This window comes from Canis lupus, chromosome 21 (assembly GCF_011100685.1).
Source record: "Canis lupus familiaris isolate Mischka breed German Shepherd chromosome 21, alternate assembly UU_Cfam_GSD_1.0, whole genome shotgun sequence".
NCBI classification, from domain to species: Eukaryota; Metazoa; Chordata; class Mammalia; order Carnivora; family Canidae; genus Canis; species Canis lupus.
In genome coordinates this window covers 8,278,283-8,299,911 of record NC_049242.1, presented here as the reverse complement: position 1 = coordinate 8,299,911, position 21,629 = coordinate 8,278,283, and the positions used below count along the sequence as shown (strand labels likewise).

General features: G+C 40.9%; 1 protein-coding gene across 5 annotated transcripts in view; it reads left to right on the top strand.

Moving 5' to 3' along the window:
- FAT3 (FAT atypical cadherin 3) overlaps positions 1–21,629 on the top strand; it is a 643,002-nt gene that overhangs the window by 129,384 nt on the left and 491,989 nt on the right. For all 5 annotated transcript variants that reach the window (XR_005375495.1, XM_038568333.1, XM_038568332.1 and 2 more), the window contains exon 2: positions 12,670–15,978. Coding sequence is in view for 4 of the 5 variants with exons in the window: in XM_038568333.1 (XP_038424261.1) it covers positions 12,687–15,978 (3,292 nt within the window). In the remaining variant the exon portion in view is untranslated. The remainder of the gene's footprint in view (positions 1–12,669; positions 15,979–21,629) is intronic.

Here is a 21,629-nt window from a genome sequence, read left to right as displayed (position 1 = left end):
AATTCTGTGTCGTGTCTCTGCTGTGAACCATGCTCCTTGGGAGTCATTTCTTTTTATATACTTGGCCTACCCTTCTCAAAGTAATTGCTCTAATTCCTGTAATCTAGGTGCCACCTCATCACTATCAATCTTTTAGACTAGAAAAGTCTTTGCTTGGGAGGCTGTCTTGTGCCTTGTATGATGTTTGCCAGCATCCTACCAGCTTGTACCCTCTGGATGCCGGTAGCCACCCTCTCCTTATTGTGATAACACAGAATTATCTGCAGACCTTGCCATATGTCCTCTATTGAGGACAGTTGGGAATCACTGCTTTAATTCTACATTTTCTTGGGGTTTCATAAGACATTTATAGTGCATCCAGCAGCAAATTCTTCTTGAGCACTTACTATGTGCCAAGCAGGTGTGGAATGATGGTGACCATCGGAGATAATTCCTTCCTTCAGATAGTTTACAGTCAAATTGGGATAGCAGATAGTAATGAAATAGTTTTGCTAAAATATAATTTAGTGGTAAAAGGGTACGAAGGAAAGGTCCTGGGTGCTGTAAGGACATCTAACAAGAGGCCACAGCTCACCTTGAGCACCAGAGAAATGTTCCCTTAGGATAGGGGTATAAGGATATAGAAATTGGGGTTACTGACCATGTGCATGTTGTTTCCATGATGGGAAACCAAGAATGGGAAGAGAGCAGAACTCAGGTGTAACAACATGAAAAAACCACCTGAGGCTGAGGCGGGAGGTGGTCTATCAGGAACCGAACAAAGGCCAGTGTGACTGGAAAGCTGAGTGGTTAGAGATGATAGGGAAGAAGTCAGGGCCAAATTCGTCAGACCTTTCTCAAGCATGTTGACAGTTTTGGTCTTTGCAATCCTGAAAGCCAGGGAAGATGTTGCAGTGAGCCAGGAGGGGTAGGAGATGCTCAGGCTTTAAGTATGTGACTGGGTGGTTGTAGGAGAATGCTATGGAGGTGCAAGAGTGATGTGTAAGGCTGGCCAAGAGGTTGATGCTATAGGGTTACTGTCATGTCTTCACAGGCAACCAGTGCCTAGACCTTGGAGACACCTTCCTTTTCCCCATTGGCCATGAACTTTGATCTACTCCACCCCCATTTTTGGATCAGCCCTGGAGCTGATCTCACTGGGTTCTTATATATTCATTTTCTTTTTGAACCTAGTACATTTGACTGCCTTTCTCATGTCTGGCTTTCAGTTTCAAAAACAGTATCAGGATTCCAGGAAGGGGGGTGAGGGAGTATCTCAGGAAGCCACCTCATTAGGCACACCCACCACACTGGCTCCTAATTCTTTCAAAATTGCAGTGTGTAGTAGTATTCACAGAGACGCAGAAAGTACTTCAGTATCTCTTAGGCAGAGCTCACGTGATCAGCCTTGTCTGTGTGTGCTTAGCAGGTATTCTCCACAGATAGGCTTTGCCCTCGGCCTTTGCCTTTTCTGTGTGGCAGCACCTCTAGAAGGCACAGCTCTTGTCAGGCCAGCTATGATGCACTGAGTGATCTCTCACTTAATCCATTTATGGCTGCTTTGGGAGAATCAGCCTGTCCTGGATCCAGTAGTAGGGCTCAGATTGGTTATGCTGAGAATTGCTAACCAGGTTCTCAGAGGTTCTTTGATCACTCCTTCATTCTGTATCCTCAGAAATGTCTCCAGATGTCTTGCCCCTCTGAAGAGATATGTTTTCTTAAGTGAACATCGGGACTCCACCGATGCCTGATTCTGTAGTTTTGACTTTGTAGTCGAGATGGAGAGTAGTTGATGCTCACCTATTCTTGTTGACCTGTTCTCAGGCGTAGACCTGTGTGTAGCCCCCTGTGGGATTGAACCTGTGACCCTGGTCTCATTAGCACGGGGTACTAATACAGGCCACGTCGGCATAAACCCATCAGTCAATAATAAATAGGCTTAATGGGGAGTGTGGGAGAGCTGAAGGAGCCAGATTTGCATTTTTGCCTTGTTTGCTAAGACACAGTTGTCAGCAATGGCAATGTGAGGAGACGTGACTGACAAGATTTCTGGACTGTCAGCAAACTTCCAGACAGCATTTCCTGACCCACATGTGAGCTCTTTAAAATCCTGGCAACGCTTATTGTTGCCTAGTCCCAAATAATCTTCTTTGCTTCTTCCTTTTTTTTTTTTTTAAGACTTTATTTATTCATGAGAGACACACAGAGAGAGGCAGAGACTAGGCAGAAGGAGAAGCAGGCTCCATGCAGGGAGCCTGGTGTGGGTCTCGATCCCAGGAACCCAGGATCATGCCCTGAGTGGAAGGCAGACGCTCAACCACTGTGCCACCCAGGCATTCCTGACTTGCCTCTTCCTATAATGTAATTTCTACCTCTCTCCCTAGCGTGTTCCTCTTTCATATGTCAAGCTGTTTTGTTATCTCTTCTCCTTTTTGAGTTTATCAGGATTGCTGTCTTGAGATACTTTTTTTTCAATTCTCACCAATTTCCTGATATATTGTTTCCTTATTTCTTGCACACATATTCCTTGTATTCTTTGTCCCCCAGTCTTATCTGCCATTCCCCAGCCTCCGTGAGGTGACATATTAGCATTAGCCTGTTGTACCGTGTTGAGCGTGTATCTCTTTTCTCATTAGATTCATTTTGTGGTTCTATACTGTGAACAGTATACAGGGCTTGGTGCTGCTGCTTTCCCTTCTGGGGAAACATTTAGCCAAACACACCTACGTTTCTGGAACTGCCGTCTGGAGCTTGTGGGCTACTTGGTCCAGAGTAAGACCTGATCCCGTGTGTACCCTTGGAGACATTTGGAATTGAATTATATTCTCCCAAAAGTCATCTGCAGTCTTGAGGATGTTCTGTCATTTATCACATCTTCCTTTGGCAGTTCAGATCTTTTGGAAAAGGGAAACCTGATACTTCCTTTCCCCTATTAGATTGGGGCTCTGGGTCCGTCGCCTCCCGCCACAGCCCTTTCACAGATGTGTTGACTTCCGTCTTGCCCTGACATTACCACCACTCACCAGGGCAGGAAAAGGATGTGCTGAGGGAAGCTCCGCCTCATTCTGCTTTCCTGATTCCTGATTTTACTATATACTTTTCCTTGAAGGAAAATCACTTTTAAAGGACAATGGCCATTGGGATGGTGAAAAGGATGTCAACTTTTGGAAAGTGGACGGACCGCAGGGACTTAGCATGGTAGTGAATGTGGATTGTATCAGAATATAGCAAGCAGAGGGCAGCTTGTTCCCTCACCTGCATTCTGTCTCCCTAACCCTTGGAATGAACACTGTTTAAAGACATTGTTCCATTTGAAACTGGATTCTTTTCTCTCTCAGGCGGTTATTCCATAGTAAATGCTGTTATTTGGAAAATATTGGGTTTTTTTTTTCCCCTTGCTATTCTTCTTTTTTAAAGAAATCTTGAGTATAAGTGAATACTAATGTATTTACCCTTTGGTTTCTGTCAGCAAGACCCACCAGAGAAAAATTGAAATCATGCATTTTTCTGGAACATTTTCTTAGACAGCCAAGCATAGGAGCAAATTATATCCTCTTCATACATTTTTTTTTCTTTTACCCTGTGACGAATTTCTTTCTCCAGAGGGAGAAATGATTTTTTAAAAGGCTTGAACAACATGATAATCTTTCCTCCTGATAGCCTCTGGTTGAATTACCCCTGAATTTGAAGCATTTACTGATGAAATGATACTTGACATTAACCAGTGTTGTATGGAAATATTTCTAGCACCTGGGGAGAAAATAAAGGAGGGTATTCATAACACTGCCGCTGTGTGGCTGAATCTTCCATTTTTCTCAGAGCCACCTTGAATTACACTTGCTTCATGCTGATTGACTTTTCTCCTGAGAGACACTTTTAGACAATAGAAAGATTTGCACCACTGGAAAAAAAATGAGAATTAACCGTATATTATAGTAAATAAAAAGATTGGGTTTGGGTAATGGTCTGCTTGGCTGGTTGGCAGAACCAACTGGAGGCTTTGGTTTGGGATTTTTGTCCTTGTGTAGACTGGCAGAGGGTGATAATCATATTCTGGTCAATGAAATACTCTTTTTGCTTATAAAGCTCTGCTTAGACGTGGGGCTCAAGCAGAGAAGTAGGATTTTCCAGGGAGGAGTGTATATGAATTTGGTTTTAGGTTTTGCATCTCAAGGATACTTTGGATTTGGCAAACTGCTTTATACCACTCACTTTAGTGAAAATAGATAACAAAAACTATGAGACTATGTGGATGATTACTTAGCATTAATAAAGTTCTTCCCCTCGTGCCAGTCTTTGCCATTTATAGTCTTTGAAAATTCTGTTCTTTTTTAAAGATTTTATTTACTTATTTTTTAAAGATTTTATTTCTTTACTCATGAGAGACACACACACAGAGAGAGGCAGAGACACAGGCAGAAGAAGAAGCAGGCTGCATGCAGGGAGCCCAACGTGGGACTCGATCCTGGGTCTCCAGGATCAGACCCTGGGCCGAAGGTGGCACCAAACCGCTGAGCCACCCAGGCTGCCCAAGATTTTATTTTTAAGTTATATGTACACCCAACTAGAACTCACGACCCCAAGATCAAGAGTTGTGCACTTCACTGACTAAGCCAGGCGCCCCTGTTTGTTTTTCTTTTTAATGAGAAAAGAGAAGAGCGTAGCCAACTATGGAACAGTTGTCTCATTCTTTTTTTTTTTTTTTTTTAAGAACCAAACTATTTTTTTTTAAGATTTTACTTATTTGACAGAGAGACGGAGAGAACACAAGCAGGCAGAGTGGCAGAGGGAGAGGGAGAAGCAGACACTCTGCTGAGCAAAGAGCCCAATGTGGAGCTTGATCCCAGGACCCTGGGATCATGACCTGAGTTGAAGACAGATGCTTAACCAACTGAGCCACCCAGGCACCCAGTTATCTCATTCTTAAGTTGGAACATGGAGATGTGTTTATATAACAAGTATTGAAGCCATTTCTTCAAGGATAACTCCCAGCTTAGTTGAAATGGGAAGCCATACCCAGTGATATGGTGTAGGAAGAATAATGAACTCATTTGAAGAATCCTGGGATTACATCCCACCTCTGAAGCTTTCCAGGCAGCTGTTGGACCTGTCTGGGCCACAGTGTCTAGCTTGGATTCAGTCAATGTCTCCCCAATTGTATTCTAGAAAATACCCTTTCTTCTCCTGTAGGTGCCTGTTGTGGGGGCATGGGGGATGGGGAGTAAATTAATAATAAAATAGATTTTAGGAACTGTGCTTAGAATCACAGTTTGTGTAGTATATTTGTGTGTGCAACAGGTATTCACTGAATTCTGACCGTGTGTCAGGGAACTTTATTTTTGCCACTGTAGATAAACAACAGATACTGTGCTTTCACAAGGAGACAGCAAAGTGGGATAAATTATTAGAGATGACTAAGGATGAGAGAGGGGGAACGTTTATTTTGGTGCATACAGAAGACTCCACGAAGTTCTAAATTAACAAATCTGTTCACCTTTGTTCAACCTGCATTTCCTAAAATAGATGCACACCTATTCATAGGTCATAACGTGATGTGTCATAGGACACAGTTTGGGAAATGCTGGACTAGCTATTTACCCAGGGTCTGTAAGTTTTATAATCGTCATTCCTGATTAGTCTAATGATTCATTTAGATCTTCTCCCTGGAGCATGTTGTAGAGTTACAGTGTATGCTGACCAGACCAATTTTATTCCATAAACATTCACCAAATATTTGCCGTTTCCAAGCACTTTGTTAGATAAAAACTATAAGAAGAAGAAAGAAGGGAGATTATTGTCCAGTGTGTAATTTAAAAACACACATAAGTAACTTTAATACAAGGAAGAATGTGCTATCTGAGAGGTACATACAGATAAAATATAGACAAGTTCAGAGCACTAGTTTTCAGAGTATGGTTGTGCCAGGCCCTGCATCTCCTGGGGACTTGCTAGAATTATAAATTCTCCACCTAGTGATCTAGAAACTCTGAGGTGGAGCTTAGCCCTACCATGATTCTGGTATTCAATAAAGCTTAAACATCACAGCTTTAGAACTGGAGCTCACTTTGGGGGTGCCTGGGTACCTCATTTGGTTGAGCCACTGACTCGATTTTGGCTCAGTTCATGATCTCAGAGTCTTGAGATAGAGCCCCGCATGGGCCTCTGCAGTCAGTGCAGAGTCTGCTTGAGATTCTCTCCTCCCTCGGCTCCTCCCTGGCTCACATTCTCTCTGTCTCTCTCAAAGAAATAAAAATCCTAAAAATCGAAAGAAAGAAAAAAAGAAGAAAGAAAGAAAGAAAGACAAGAACTGGAGCTCACCTTTGAATGAGAATCGAGAATCTCTGGGATGGAATCACAGAGTAGGTACTGGTTTAGTTAAATCTAAGAAGGTGAGTGCAATTTCTACAGATGAACAAGTAGAGACCTGTATTCTTAAAGGAGGCAGTAGCAGTGAGTCACATTCACAGGAGAGACCTTAGCTCCAATTTTAGCTTTTTTACCGGCAAGCTGTGTGACCCTGTCCAAATCACTTAACCTTTCCCGATGTGCTCCCTCCACTTTAAAACTAGGGTGTTGGACTAGACAATTTTATGATCCTTTCCACTGTAAAACTCAGTGAGTTTACATGGTCCAGGTTCAGTATATCATGATATAATCTGAATAATGGCATGGCATGAATTATTTGTGACCTGAATGCCTAGTATATTATCCTCTGCACTCTCTAGCTACAATGGTTTGTATTAAGAAAACTACAGAGTAAACATTTTTTCTTCTCTTCAGGCAGCCATTAGCGACAGCCAGAGAGTAAAACTTTATTCCCAAATGTGTCATACAGACAGTCTATAACTGATTTCAGGAGCAAGAACCCAGAACATAAAGTAGTGCCATGAGGATGGTAATTTGAGCAGTATCAGAATTGGCTGCTCTGGAAGATGGGGCTTAGCAGTATCTGGCTGTTCTGGGACTCATCACAGCAAGGAGAAATCCTGCTAGAACTCCTCAGGAATTAAATGCCAGGTCTGAGGAGTAGCTCCCTAATGAAGCTATAGTTTCCTGAGTTGTAAAGTATACATGCAGACATTGAACTAGGCTACAGAGCTGTGACAACAGCCCTCGACCCATGCCATTAAGCACATACCTTCTCTCACACTGATCCCAATCCAAGGTGGGCGTCTGGGGTCTGTGAAAGGATGGCTTCTGTATTAGGGCTAGAATACCCAGGGATGGTCTACCTCTTAACCTTTTATCCTTAGCCCGGTTTTCTTTTGTTTTCCATCTTGTATCCCTTCTTCTGAATGCCTTAATAACTGTAATGTCAGTTAATATTTATGGAATGTTTACTGTGTCCCAGACACACTCATAAGCCTGTTACATGACAGTGGGAGCTCTTCTAATCCCTAAGCTGAGACTTAAAAAGGTTTAAGTATTATCCCAATGTCACCCAGCCAATAAGCGACAAAGCCTGGGTTCAAGTCTGGTTTCTCTGACCTTTGGGTCTACTGTAATAAACATTTGCTTCCAGTAAAGATAAGACATCTTTTCCTTTACCTTTGATGTGCCTTTTTCTATTAGAAAAAGAAGTATCAGAGGAGGTCGTAAAACACATCCCTATCTTGTGACTTGCTGATTTTGTCTTCACTAAAAACTGCCTTTTTAAATGATATTAGTAGCTAACAATCATATACTTAGCATGTGACGTGCTACTGTTTTAAATGCTTAATATTTATTACATCAAATCTTCCTTGGTTGGCACTATCATTCCCATTTGAGAGGAGAGAACACGGAGGCAGAGAGAGGTTAAATAACTTTTCCAGTATAACACAGCTAAGGAATTGTGGAGCTGGGATTCAAACCCAGGCAGTCAGGTGCAGAGCACGTGTCCTGGAATCACTGCGCATACATCTGGTGTGTGTGTTTCTGACTCAGTTGCCTTGCACAGCTTCTAACACAAGTCATCTTCATTAAGGATGCCAGAGAAGGGGAGGCCTTTCAGAGAATGACTTTGTTCTTCGTTTCACAGCCTATTATAGCACATTTCCCAAGCACCGTCTCTGTCTGCCAGTAAGACCCTTTCAAAATATACAAGATAAGAAGAGATGGAGTGAAAATAGAATGTTCTTGTGAGATGCCTTTTCTAGTGTTCAGAAATCCCAGTGATTTAAGAAGGCCAGTTTAGTGATGGCAGAAAACAGCTTCCCCAGGTTACCCAAGCAAACAGAGGCACTCTTTTGAGTCCAGGCACTCCCAGAGAGGTGGCCTTTGCAAGAGCTGTGAGCTGCCCCTGAGGTCACCTATATTTATTCATCCCTGGAAAGAAAAATCTGCATGCTCTTCTGAGTCTCAAGCTAAGATCCACTCTCTCAGAGCTCACAGGGCAGGATGGGGGAGGCACATCCAACTGCTCTGAAAAATAAATGTCTCCAAGAATGATGGCTTGATGATTTCTTTGGAGATTATATCAAAAAATATTGATTATGTTACTAAGTCGTAGAAAATAGGCTCTAAGGTTGGGAACTAAGTGGTTTGTTTAAAATAATCCAGAAGCAATAGAATAAATCAATGTACAGAGCATCTAAAATACTATAACTATCATATTGGCTTCACAAATAGTTTGGCTTCAGTGTGGAAAAGCGTACTTTTTTTTAAAAACAGCTTAACAGTTGTCTTAGCGTGCTAAAGAAAGAAGCCAAAATCTTATTCTAGTGTTTACTTTGCAGAATTTTACAGAATTCCTCACTTTTAGCACTCATTTATTTTCTACATCAATGGAGAAAGCTACAGGTTTTTCAATTAATTGGCGCCAGATAGGACTTTTCTCTTCTTTCCAAAATAAAGATGCTGAAACCTGATGACATATTTTGGTCTCAATAACTGAAGCTGACAAGCTTAGTCCTGCTCAGATTTTTGGTGTTAAGTCCAGATTTCTGTACACAATAATACTATTTCCATTTTGGTGTAGTTTGTGGTGCTTTCTACTTGCATGTAGGACCACTTATCCTATTTTATAAGAAAAAATTCTGTTTTATGAGAATAAGATTATGGTTTATAAGAATAAAAAAGTTTGTTTTTTTTTGTTTTTTGTTTTTTTTACAAAAATTGCAGCAGTGTATCTTGCTGAAAGAAAAACTTGGTCTGGAAAAGTACTGACTTTCAAATAGTTCAATTGAATGCTGTTTTTGTTTTTGTTTTTTTCATAAAATGACAGCATTCTGTGCTTTGAAGGATTCACTGGAAGGGTTTGTAGAAGTAACTATCCCCCAGGGCACTTAAATGTTTGTTTACAGTTAACTACTTAGAGGAGGTAGTAGCACTTGGGGATTAACAAGGTGTCAGAAGACAAAGATCCCTGCAAAGTGATGATAAACCACAGCCCTAAAATTGTTACATAACTCAGAGAAAAACTAATTCAGCTGACACACGTTTCCATTTGGTATCAGCTCTGACTCTGGGAGTCCTGAGACCTGGTATTAGTGAGTCTCTTTATCTTTATGGGTCTCAATGTCCTCATCTATAAACTCAGGAAATCAAACCAGATGATCTTTAAGGCTTCTTTGAGTTCATATAATGTCTTGGTTCTGTTTCCTGGAGTGAGATGTGTGTATTTTCTGGGGTTTGGAAACCGAGCATTTAAAGGCCACTGGACTTCCGGTTAGGTTACATTAGTATCTTGATATACTGTGTGCCTCCTGCATGGTATGTGTGGTACTGGGTGCTATTAATGGATTGATGCACAGATGCAGCTCCTCTCTGCAGTCAGGCTTTAAAATGGGGATGGGAGATGGACTAAGAAAAGTTCATCTGAACTGAATTTACCATCAGGGATGTTTCCTTCCCCAAAGACCACGGAGTCCAGACTCCGTGGGCAGTGTATCAGCAAAACCATGCTTATAGGCTTTTTGCCTTTGGCATAGAAGAGCCAGTGGGAAATGAGGTAGAACCTGTATTTCCCTGGAGATGCCGGGAGTAACCCCAGTTTTCTACTTTGAGAGACTATACATGGCCTTTGGTCATTCCCTATAAGAGCATTCCATTATGTTCATAGTGAACCGAAAAATACCTCTACTTTGCAGCATTCTCCAATGATGACATAAAAGAGTCTATTGAGTTATATGAGGTATTAATGAAGCTTCTCCTGGTTTATATCTGTGCTCCCTCAAGAGGTTGTCTTACTCCTGCGTGTTAGCCAAGTGTGCTCCTCGAAGAGGCAGCTCTAACTGCCCTGGTCCCATGGGGCTCTTTCTTGTCCTGGGCAGGAGATTTGAGCCTACCACATCCAAGTTATTGCTTCGCACACTTAGCGTGCGAGCCACTTCCTAAGGACAGACAGCCAAAGCAATAGCATGTGAAATTAACTTCTTTCCTTTTATAAAAAGTTATCTCCTCTTTCTTCTTTTCATTTGTACTGTCTATTCTGCTTAAGAAATCCCTATATTAAACTGTACTCTTTCTACTTGTTACACGGTTCCCTAAGTTGCTTCAACAGATGACAGCAGAAAGGCATATTTCATTCTCAGTTGGAACCAAGCGAATGCAGGCCCAGAAATTGGCTTTAGAGTCTTCTGTAAGGCAGAGTTGGAAAAAAAAAAAGGCATGAGAAAGCCTTGTGGGGTGTGGAGAGGCTTGGGTTCTAATTCATACTCTGCTACTAGGAAAATGAAGTTGGATATTCTCATCTACTGACATGTGCCTTGCCAACCGTGGGTATGAGAGTGTTTTATAAATGGCAAAAACAATTGATAATATTTAAGATGCTAAACTTTTGAAGGAGGTTTTTCAGCTGATAGCCAGTAATTGGAACTAGTTTAAAACCTGAAAGAAGATAACCACATGGAGATGCTAGGTGGGTTTTATGCTTTTCCATCAATGATAAATGGTGACAAGTTCAACAGAATTAAATTGTGTCATATGTGCTTCTCGGGGGCCTGAATTCTTGGTTATAGATAATTTAGAGACAGTGATGGTTTGATGGGGGAAAGCATGCCAGGGTTTGGGATCCTGCTCTGTTACTTACGAGCTGGAAATCATTGGTTGGGTCACTGCTGCCACCACCTAGGTTAACTTCTCTAACTTCCAGTTTTCTGACATATAGTTGGGTAAAACTGAACCTGTTGCCTGGGGTTGTAATTCGGATTACATATAACAACGGGGAAATGCCTGACACAGTGCCTAAGTCAGAGAGTGCAAAAGGATTCATTTCCCATCCCCTCTTATCCTCACATTCTGGGGAATGTGAATGTCCTGCAGCAGCTGTCTTGGTAAAAGAATTACTAAATTGGGGGATTTTAAAAATCTGAGCTCTCACAGTGTGTAAATAAACTTAGCCATTCCTTGTTAAGGAGCGCTTTGTCCACCGTCTATTTTAAATATCTAACAGACTTTATTAGTTAAAATAGGAAGTGTTTTTATCTCTTCATCTATGTAGTCATAGAGTTTTAGTGACTATGAAAATTTAATAGTGACTGATGAACCTAATTGGAAGCAATTTTTAAAATTAGTTTTAAGAAATAAATCTCTTATAATTCTTTAAATTTTCCTAGCACAAAATCTTTCTTACCTCCCTTGTTCTGGGTAGCACGGTCCATCATGGATCTTCCTTAGATTGTGCAGCTCCTTAGGGACTGTATGGTCTGTTTTGTTCCGTGATGCTTTCTTTATTCTCTCTCTTGGTATTGAATTCTGTATAAATCATGATCAGTTTTAAAGTCAGCACAACAAAAGATAATGCCTTATAAGCATTTCTTTAAAAGTTCATAGTTCTAAAGATAATTCTATAACCATTGATGAACAATGTTAAATGGGAAAATATTAGAAAATGCAAATAATCCCCCAGATCCCACAACACAGTTAATCCATTTAAAATGTAAAATTGCAGTTGTGTTTTTAGATGTTCAAGTAATAATACAATCATAACCACACATACTGTTTTATGATCTTTTTTCCATTCAGCATTACTTCTTACCACATGTACATTATAAAAATAATTATGTTTAATGGTTGCATAGTATTTCACTTTACCAATGCACCACAAATTATTTGGTTCTCTATTGATAAGCAGCTGGTGTCTTTTCAATTCTTTTGTCTTTTAAACTGTACCTTATGTGTACACTTGTCTAATTGCTTCCACTGGATAATTGCCTAGAAGGTAGTTCTAAGTGAAAGGTAGAAGCATTTTTTTTAAAGCTTCTAGTACATATTTCTAAATTGACTTTCAGAATGCAAGAAATCTTGTAACAATGAACTATTCTACCAGCAGTATACAAGTGTGATTTTATTTTATTTTATTCTTTTAAGAATATTTATTTATCTGTTCATGAGAGACACAGAGAGAGGCAGGGACACAGGCAGAGGGAGAAGCAGGCTCCCTGCTGGGAGCCCAATGTGGGACTCGATCCCAGGACCCCGGGATCGGGACCTGAGCCAAAGGCAGACACTCAACCGCTGAGCCACTCAGGTGTCCCTGAAAGTGTCATTTAAAAGACCCAAACGAGGTTAAATCCTAATGATTTTGAACTCCTTGCTATCTAGTTTGGTGAGGTCTGTAATTTTTCTTTCTTGTATTGATATTTTGGTAAGAAGATTTTATAATGAAGTTTTTAAAAAGCACTGTTTCATCACCGTGAGTTCCTACACCTTCTCCCGCTTTCCTGTGGGTTAATTTATCTTTTCTCTCTCTTTCTCCCTCCCTTCCAGGATGGAGGTATGATACGATGGATATAACTATGGGATACTGTGTGGGTACACGGCCTCCCCCTTCTTGCCTCATCCTCCTGCTTCTCAAGCTTTTGGCCACAGTGTCCCAGGGGCTGCCGGGGACCAGGCCCCTGGGCTTCCACTTTACGCACCCCGTGTACAATGCTACCGTGTGTGAGAACTCAGCAGCAAGGACCTACGTCCACAGCCAGGGTAGAATGGGCATCACCTTGATAGATCTGTCCTGGGATGTCAAATACAGAATTGTATCTGGAGATGAGGAAGGCTTCTTCAAAGCGGAGGAAGTCATCATTGCAGATTTCTGCTTCCTCAGAATAAGAACTAAAGGTGGCAATTCAGCCATATTAAATCGGGAGATTCAGGACAATTATTTATTGATAGTAAAAGGTTCGGTCAGAGGAGAGGATCTGGAAGCATGGACCAAAGTGAACATACAGGTTTTAGATATGAATGATCTGCGACCTTTGTTTTCACCCACAACCTACTCTGTGACAATAGCAGAAAGCACACCTTTAAGGACTAGTGTTGCCCAGGTGACAGCAACAGATGCCGATATCGGCTCCAATGGAGAATTCTACTATTACTTTAAAAACAAAGTTGACCTCTTTTCAGTTCACCCGACAAGTGGTGTCATCTCTTTAAGTGGGCGGTTAAATTATGATGAAAAGAACAGGTACGATCTGGAAATTTTGGCTGTGGACCGGGGGATGAAACTCTATGGAAACAACGGAGTGAGCAGTACTGCGAAGCTTTATGTTCACATTGAACGTGTAAATGAGCATGCCCCAACTATCCATGTGGTCACTCACGTTCCTTTCTCGCTGGACAAAGAGCCGACATATGCAGTGGTGACAGTCGATGACCTAGATGAGGGTGCCAATGGAGAGATTGAGTCTATTTCCATTGTGGCTGGAGATCCTTTAGATCAGTTCTTCCTGGCTAAGGAAGGCAAGTGGATGAATGAGTACAAGATTAAAGAGAGAAAGAGGGTCGACTGGGAGAGCTTTCCTTACGGCTACAATCTCACCCTTCAAGCAAAAGACAAGGGGTCACCTCAGAAATTTTCAGCAGCAAAAATAGTCCACATTGCCAACCCCCAAAGAGATACTGTCCCAGTTAGATTTGAAAAAGAAATGTATGATGTGAGCATTAGTGAATTTTCCCCTCCTGGTGTCGTAGTTGCTATAGTAAAATTAAGTCCTGAACCGCTAGATGTGGAATACAAATTATCTCCTGGTGAGGATGCACAGTACTTCAAAATTAATCCTAGGTCAGGTCTGATTGTCACAGCACAGCCACTGAATACAATTAAGAAGGAAGTTTATAAACTGGGAGTGACAAACAAGGAAGGAGATTTAAAAGCACAAGTCACCGTTGGCATAGAAGATGCGAATGACCACACCCCAGAATTTCAGCAGCCACTCTATGATGTTTTTGTGAATGAAAGTGTCCCGGTGGGCACAAATGTTCTCATGGTTTCAGCTTCTGATAAGGATAAAGGAGAAAATGGGTACATCACCTACAGTATTGCCAGTCTGAATTTGTTGCCATTTGCCATTAACCAGTTTACAGGTGTTATTAGCACAACTGAAGAATTGGATTTTGAATCCTCCCCAGAAATTTACAGGTTCATTGTAAGAGCCTCCGACTGGGGTTCACCATACCGCCATGAAAGTGAAGTGAATGTGACTATTCGAATAGGAAATGTCAATGACAACAGCCCTCTCTTTGAGAAAGTGGCTTGCCAGGGAGTTATTTCATATGACTTTCCAGTTGGGGGTCACATCACAGCTGTCTCAGCAATTGATATTGATGAACTTGAACTTGTAAAGTACAAAATCATCTCTGGAAACGAACTTGGTTTCTTTTATTTAAACCCAGACTCTGGTGTTTTACAGCTTAAAAAGTCACTGATGAATTCCGGCATCAAAAATGGTAATTTTGCCCTCAGGATTACAGCAACGGATGGAGAGAATTTTGCGGACCCCATGTCTGTTAACATTTCAGTCCTACATGGGAAGGTGTCTTCAAAGAGCTTCAGTTGCAGAGAAACTCGTGTGGCTCAAAAGCTGGCAGAGAAACTACTCATTAAGGCAAAAGCAAATGGGAAACTGAGCCTGGAAGATGGATTTCTCGACTTTTATTCAGTTAACAGGCAAGGGCCACATTTTGACAAGTCTTTTCCTTCTGATGTGGCTGTGAAGGAGAATCTGCCTGTTGGTGCTAACATCCTGAAGATTAAAGCTTATGATGCTGACACTGGCTTCAATGGTAAGGTGCTGTTTACAATATCTGATGGGAATACGGATAGTTGCTTTAATATAGATATGGAGACGGGGCAGCTTAAAGTCCTTCTGCCTATGGACCGAGAGCACACGGACCTCTATCTCCTTAATATCACCATCTATGACTTAGGTGATCCACAAAAATCTTCATGGAGGTTGCTGACCATCAATGTGGAGGATGCTAATGACAACAGCCCAGTTTTTCTCCAAGACAGTTATTCAGTTAACATTCTCGAAAGTTCAAGTATTGGTACTGAGATTATTCAAGTGGAAGCCAGAGACAAAGACTTGGGTTCTAATGGTGAAGTGACTTACTCAGTCTTGACGGATACACAGCAGTTTGCTATCAACAGCTCAACTGGAATTGTTTATGTAGCTGACCAATTGGACCGGGAATCTAAAGCAAACTACTCTTTAAAAATAGAAGCCAGAGACAAGGCAGAAAGTGGCCAGCAGCTGTTTTCAGTTGTTACCCTTAAGGTTTTTTTGGATGATGTCAATGATTGTTCCCCAGCTTTCATTCCCAGTAGCTATAGTGTGAAGGTTCTTGAAGATCTCCCTGTTGGCACGGTCATTGCTTGGCTGGAGACGCATGATCCAGATCTTGGGCTAGGCGGTCAAGTGCGCTATTCTTTGGTCAATGACTATAATGGGAGATTTGAAATTGATAAAGCAAGTGGTGCCATTCGCTTGAGCAAAGAGCTGGACTATGAAAAGCAGCAGTTCTATAACCTCACGGTTCGGGCCAAAGACAAAGGGCGACCAGTCTCTCTGTCATCTGTTTCCTTTGTGGAGGTGGAGGTGGTAGATGTCAACGAAAACCTCCATACTCCCTATTTCCCAGACTTTGCTGTTGTTGGATCCGTAAAAGAAAACTCACGCATCGGAACAAGTGTACTGCAGGTGACTGCCCAAGATGAGGACTCTGGCAGGGATGGAGAGATCCAGTACTCCATCAGGGATGGCAGTGGTCTCGGAAGGTTCAACATAGATGACGAGAGTGGTAAGTTCACTAGTTTGTGCCGGAGGTGTTGTTCAAGTGTCATGAATTGTAACATTGGAGAAGAAAAGGAACCTTCTCGCACTGAAATAGAAGGACGAGTGAGTTTGCATTTGGTGCATAGATGACTCAAGTGAAAGCTTGATCTCAGATTGCATTGGTTTGTAAGAAGACGTGTTTATACAGTGGTTCTAACTCCGGTTTTCCATGGGAGCCCTGTTCTCTCTTTTTCTTGTTCAGCACTATTACCAGGTTATCTTTTGATAAGCATAATTGTCACCTCTGTTGATTGCACTTCTGACCTTCACTAAATTAAGGGCCCTGATAAAGTAAATTACATTTGAATTGGCTTTAAATTAGAAGTGTGAAATGGATTTTCAAATGGGTCTTATACACCAATCTTTCCCTTTCTAGTAAAGCTTTGCTGAAGTGGCTTTATAGCAATTGCTTGGCCTTTCATGTTTCACAGGCACATCTGGCCTTTGAACGACAGGGATTTGCACTGTAGATACTCAATGAATATATGGCAGTATGCTTCTACAAATGTTTTCATGAGAGGCTGGAGGGAGCATGTTGTGGATTTTACTCATAAAAACCTGATTTTATGATTTTATTTATAAGAATTGATTGTTTCGTAGAAAGATTTTAAAATATGGGGCAAAATTGCGCCAATATTTTCACTGTCCCCCACCTTCTTATTTAGTTTTCATCATAGATCCAGGTACACACACATATTTTTCTTTCCTGTTATTGTTGTTATTTATCTTTAAATGGGCATGTGCATGTGTGTGCGTGTGTGTGTTTCTTGATTAGCACTGTGTGTTTTCTATAAATTGTAGTCATCTCAAGACTGAGGCTATGTCTTCTCTATTCTCAAGTAAATGGTAATATTAGGTCTTCACAGTTTTCAGGGTACCTTTATATACATTAACTCATTTCCTGCAACACTCACAGGGTGCTTTGTTCCCAGTAATGATAATGATAATCAAAACAGGTGGTAGGAGAGTGGTAATATAGTGGTAGAAAAAGTCCTTGAGAAATTGTATTGAATACTGGATAGAAGTTACAAAGCTGTATGTACCATCAAATTTAAATTGTAATATTTATTTATATGCAGAGACTCTAATTATGGCCAGTGTAAATTGTACAATTGGTCTCCGTAGCCATAATAAAGGAAAAGATAAATGTCAGGAAAATGAGACTCTGATTTAGCCACATATTCTATTTTATTATATATCATTTTTCATTCAACTGGAATATCTTTTCATCTTTGAAATACAAAATGAGAAGGGAATTATCTTACTGAGTTTCTACTCTGTGCTAACACTTTGCTATACTGCTAATGACCTCATGGAGTACTTAACGTGGACACCACTACTTCCAATTGCTCCATGAAGTACAACTAATAATCATCAACTCATGAACTGATAAGGAGAGCAGATAGATAACTTGGAGCCTCATTTCAAACTCAGCTCTAAGTAACTGCAGTGTACTATTTTGTCTCCCATCTAAACACACTTTTGGGCTTCCTCATGTTCCTAGATACGCTTGAATCTGGTGTTAATCTAAAATCTGTTAGGCAGTAAGTGTTAAACAGTTTTCAAAGTCCTTACAGCCCTAGGTTCATTAACTGATGGCACTGGCCATTTGTCACCTTTTCTTTTTCCTCCTAATCTCTTGTTTGTGGCTCTCCAGTGACAGGAGTTTATCCTTGGGACCCAGGCAGATGTGGGTAAGGTGGGTCAAACAGAAGGGTGTCTGGTGGAATCATTAACCACTGCTATCTAGATGACTGCATCATCATCCACGTTGAGTTACTGTTATTTGGAAGTTTCATGTTGGTGTAGCTTGGTGCAGGGAAGAGCAGGAGCAATTTGGTGAGAGTGGCCTACATTTTCCTTATTTGTACCGTATTATTTTGTTCTCATCTTGGGTGTGATTTCAGAAAAAATGTGTGTATAGTTTCATCTGATGATACAGCTTCCTTTATAATTCTAGACTTCTGTTTAAAAAAAAAAAAAAAAAGACAAAACCACTCACTGCTCTGACTTTGCTGTGTTAGATTCTGGACCATACAAAATAAATTTTGCCATGGATGATAATAACACTACTTACATTTTGACATTGCTTTGTGACTTAAAATGCTCTTTCTGATAAACATTAACTCCTTTACGTTAGCGTAGCTAAGTGAGTTCTGTGAGGTTACACACCCACTGGAGAACATAGATGTATCTAGAACCAGCACCATGCCCCACCCCCCACCCCCGCCCATTTCCTCGGTCCTAACTTGGTTACCCTTTCTTTGCATTCACCACGCATTCTGATTTACTTCCCTAGAGGCTTTTTAAAACTATGGTAGTAACTTTTTACCCCCTTTAATGCCGTTTTTACCTTCTCTTAGAAAGCAAAACTATGTTTTTCTATATTATAGGAATAGATACGTTATAGGATTGGATGTTGAAATTTTTTATGAAGTTTAGAATTTCCACATAGTAATATCCTTAACCATTGTAGTTCCTTCCATCGCACCTTCTATGTATTTTAATTTTCAAGCCCAGGAAACTGATGAGGAATGATTGCCAGGACTTCTGCCAGGAGGTTGCTGGGGTTGAGGAGAATTTTGGCAAATGTATGTCCAACAGGAGAAGCCATCACCATGGTGCTGTTGGGTTTGTGTTACTGTGGAAGCATCCGTCAGCTCTTTGCCTCCAAGTGCTAAAAATCATGGCTTGACCTGCTGGCAGAATGAATGGCTATTTAGCCCTGCAGCTGTTACTGAATCTCAAGGCCAGACTCTGTTGTCTTCATTTGGTCTTTTGGCATAGAATGGGCTAAACTTGTGTGGGTTTTTGTCTTTTAAGAACATTTAAGTCAGCTGCCAAAGGTTATTTAATGACTTGCATTGTCTAGTGGTTCTCAAACTTAGGAGAGCACATGAATCAGCTGGAGAGTTTGTTAACAAATGCAGCAGCCTGGGCCCTTTCCCTAAAGACTCTGAGTCACTAGGTGTGGGGTAGGGACCCCTGGGGGATCTTCATTTAAGCTCTCCAAGCATTCCTTCTATATGTGGCTTGGAAACACCAGCCTGAATTTCCTTGGGTTCTTTAGAGAATGTCTACCACATTATATCTTTTCTGTAAAGTTCCTTTCCTTATTCTTTTGAAAGGCAGGAAATTGAGCTCATATTTTAGATAAATTTCTTTTTTAGTCAAGTTTTACAATCCAAATAAATCTTCTATTATTCATTAGTGGTGATAGTTTTCTGAATGCCTTCCCAATGGATCAAAAATCTATTTCTGTGCTTCAGTAATTGTGGTGCTCCTGTTTTGTGAAACTGCATATGCTGGGAGTAGTTGATCCATTTAGTAGTTTTATGTTCTTGATTTTTTTTTTTTTTTGAGGGGTACTCAGTGAACAAAACCATACCTTTGAATTTTTTTTTTACCATGCAAAAGCATTTAATAAATGTTTAATAATGTTCACAGTAAATGGATTAACTGGGAGGCCCCCAGCTACAGTGGATTTGATCACAATTTAAATTGCTAGTCTGGAAGATGCAATTTAATCATTTTTCCTTCACAAAGAATGCATTCTTATTCTTTGACACAACAGGAATTCATATTCTTGACTACTCAGAAGTTTCAGAAGGTTTAGAAAGAGCACATTGTATTTTTTTAAACTGTGATTTTCTATTAGATTCTTTTGTAAGCTGCAAACTGGAGCAATGATTTCATTATTTTATTTACCTGAAGCTAAAGAAATCTTTTAATCGGGATAAACAGTTTCTAGTTCAGCACATTCATCATTGATCATTGAGAATATATTTTTGCTGTCAATTACTGTTAATTATAAAATCTCTTTCGTTTACCAAGTATGTATTATGTGCCAGGCATTGTGCTAGGTGCTTTGTGGGTGCTGTTTCTAATTGTCACAGGAATCCAGCAAGGTAGGGTTTCACGAGGCTTGTTCATTCAGGGTCACGCATCTGGGAGTTGTCAGGCTGGGACTGGAACTGAGTGCGGTGGACTCCAAATCTCCTGGGACCCCGTCTTTGCCACCCTAGCATGCCATAGTAACTTTGTTAAGCATGTGTATTATTTCTGCATAACAAACAACCACAAAATCTCAGTGGCTTATGGGAAAGGACAGTTTTTCTTCCTGCTCCCAGGTCTGGGTAACAGTTGAAGCAGCATCTGTGGATTGAATTATAGCCTGCCCCACTGGCCTTCCCATTCTAGGACCCAGGCTGAAGGAGGGCCCACTGTCTGGGGCATGATGTTGTTCTCAGGGTAGAGGTCAGGAGCTCAGGAGGGCTGATGGAAGTTTGTGGTGCCTCTTAAAACCTCTGCTCAGAACATTCCATTAGCCAAAGCAGGCCATAGGGACAAAGCTCAACATTGGAATGGGGCAGAGAGTATTTCTCTTATAGAGGAATGGAGAGGAGTGAATAATCACTGCATCTTAATATAGCCTGGCATAGGATCCATTTATATTTATCTTTCTTTAAGCTGAAGCTGCAGCCAGCATTTCTCTAACATACACGAGCATAGAATGCTTTCTCTATTCCAAATGTTTTGATGGAATCAGTAGAGGCTTAGGAGACTGAAAGTACACGTGGGTTCACAGAGACACCCCAAAGAGGCATCTCACACTTACCAAACACTGTAAAGGTAATTATTATTTTTAGTGTATATACTATTCCAAAAATAAATAAATTTAACTTTATAATTGTGTTCAGTATCTGAACTAGCTCTCTCCCATTTACCTCTCCAGATCCATTTTCTACCTTTCTCTCTGCTTTGTGTCCAGGTCCTGAGTTCTTGGCCTGTCAGCTCCTTTGCTCCCTGACACCTGTTGGTTCTGCCACTGGGAATGTAGAGAAGAGGAGAATTAGGTCAGGGTATTTATCCCTTTGATTCTTTCCATACTGGTTACTGTGGTCTGGCCGTATTCTCTTAGGGGTAGAAACAGCTCCCTGCTGTTGCCAACCCTGGAATACTGCATCATTTTCTCTAATTCTTGTCCACACCTTTGTAAATAATCTGTTTATTAAGTGCTTCTCAATTACCCAGTTGGGAGTATGCCATCTGTTCTCTGTTAGGACCCTGACTGATAAAATATTTTTTATGTAAATATTTCTAAAACAGATTTTAAGTTTAAAAATCTTTCTGAGGGTGATGTTTTCCTGCAAATCCTACTAACTCCAATATCTGCAGGACTGCCCTGTGTGTCGGCACATTTCACTGGAGGCCCGGAGAAAGAGTAGACAGATAGTAATTATCCACTACTCTCATTTTGCAAGAAAAGAAAGTGAAACAAAAAGATTCTGTGTCCCCACTTAGTTTATACTTCCCTTGTCCTGTCTACAATGAGAAGACAATTTTTGCTTTGCTGAAGACCGTCTCCCACCAGACATGGGAAGAAGAGGGATTTGGCTGGATGGTCTGGTACTAGGATCTCTCAAGCTCTCAAATGTTGTGATGCTGTACCTTGGTCTTCTACAGGGAGAAGGACACATTTCAGCTGGTGGCCAAGGAAAGAATAAAGTTCTACAACTGAGTAGTTTTTATTGAGTTAGTTCAACTAAAGAGTTATTTACTAGTGCCAGTGCTGAGTCTAATACTCTTACCTGTAGTCTCTAATCCTCAGATAGT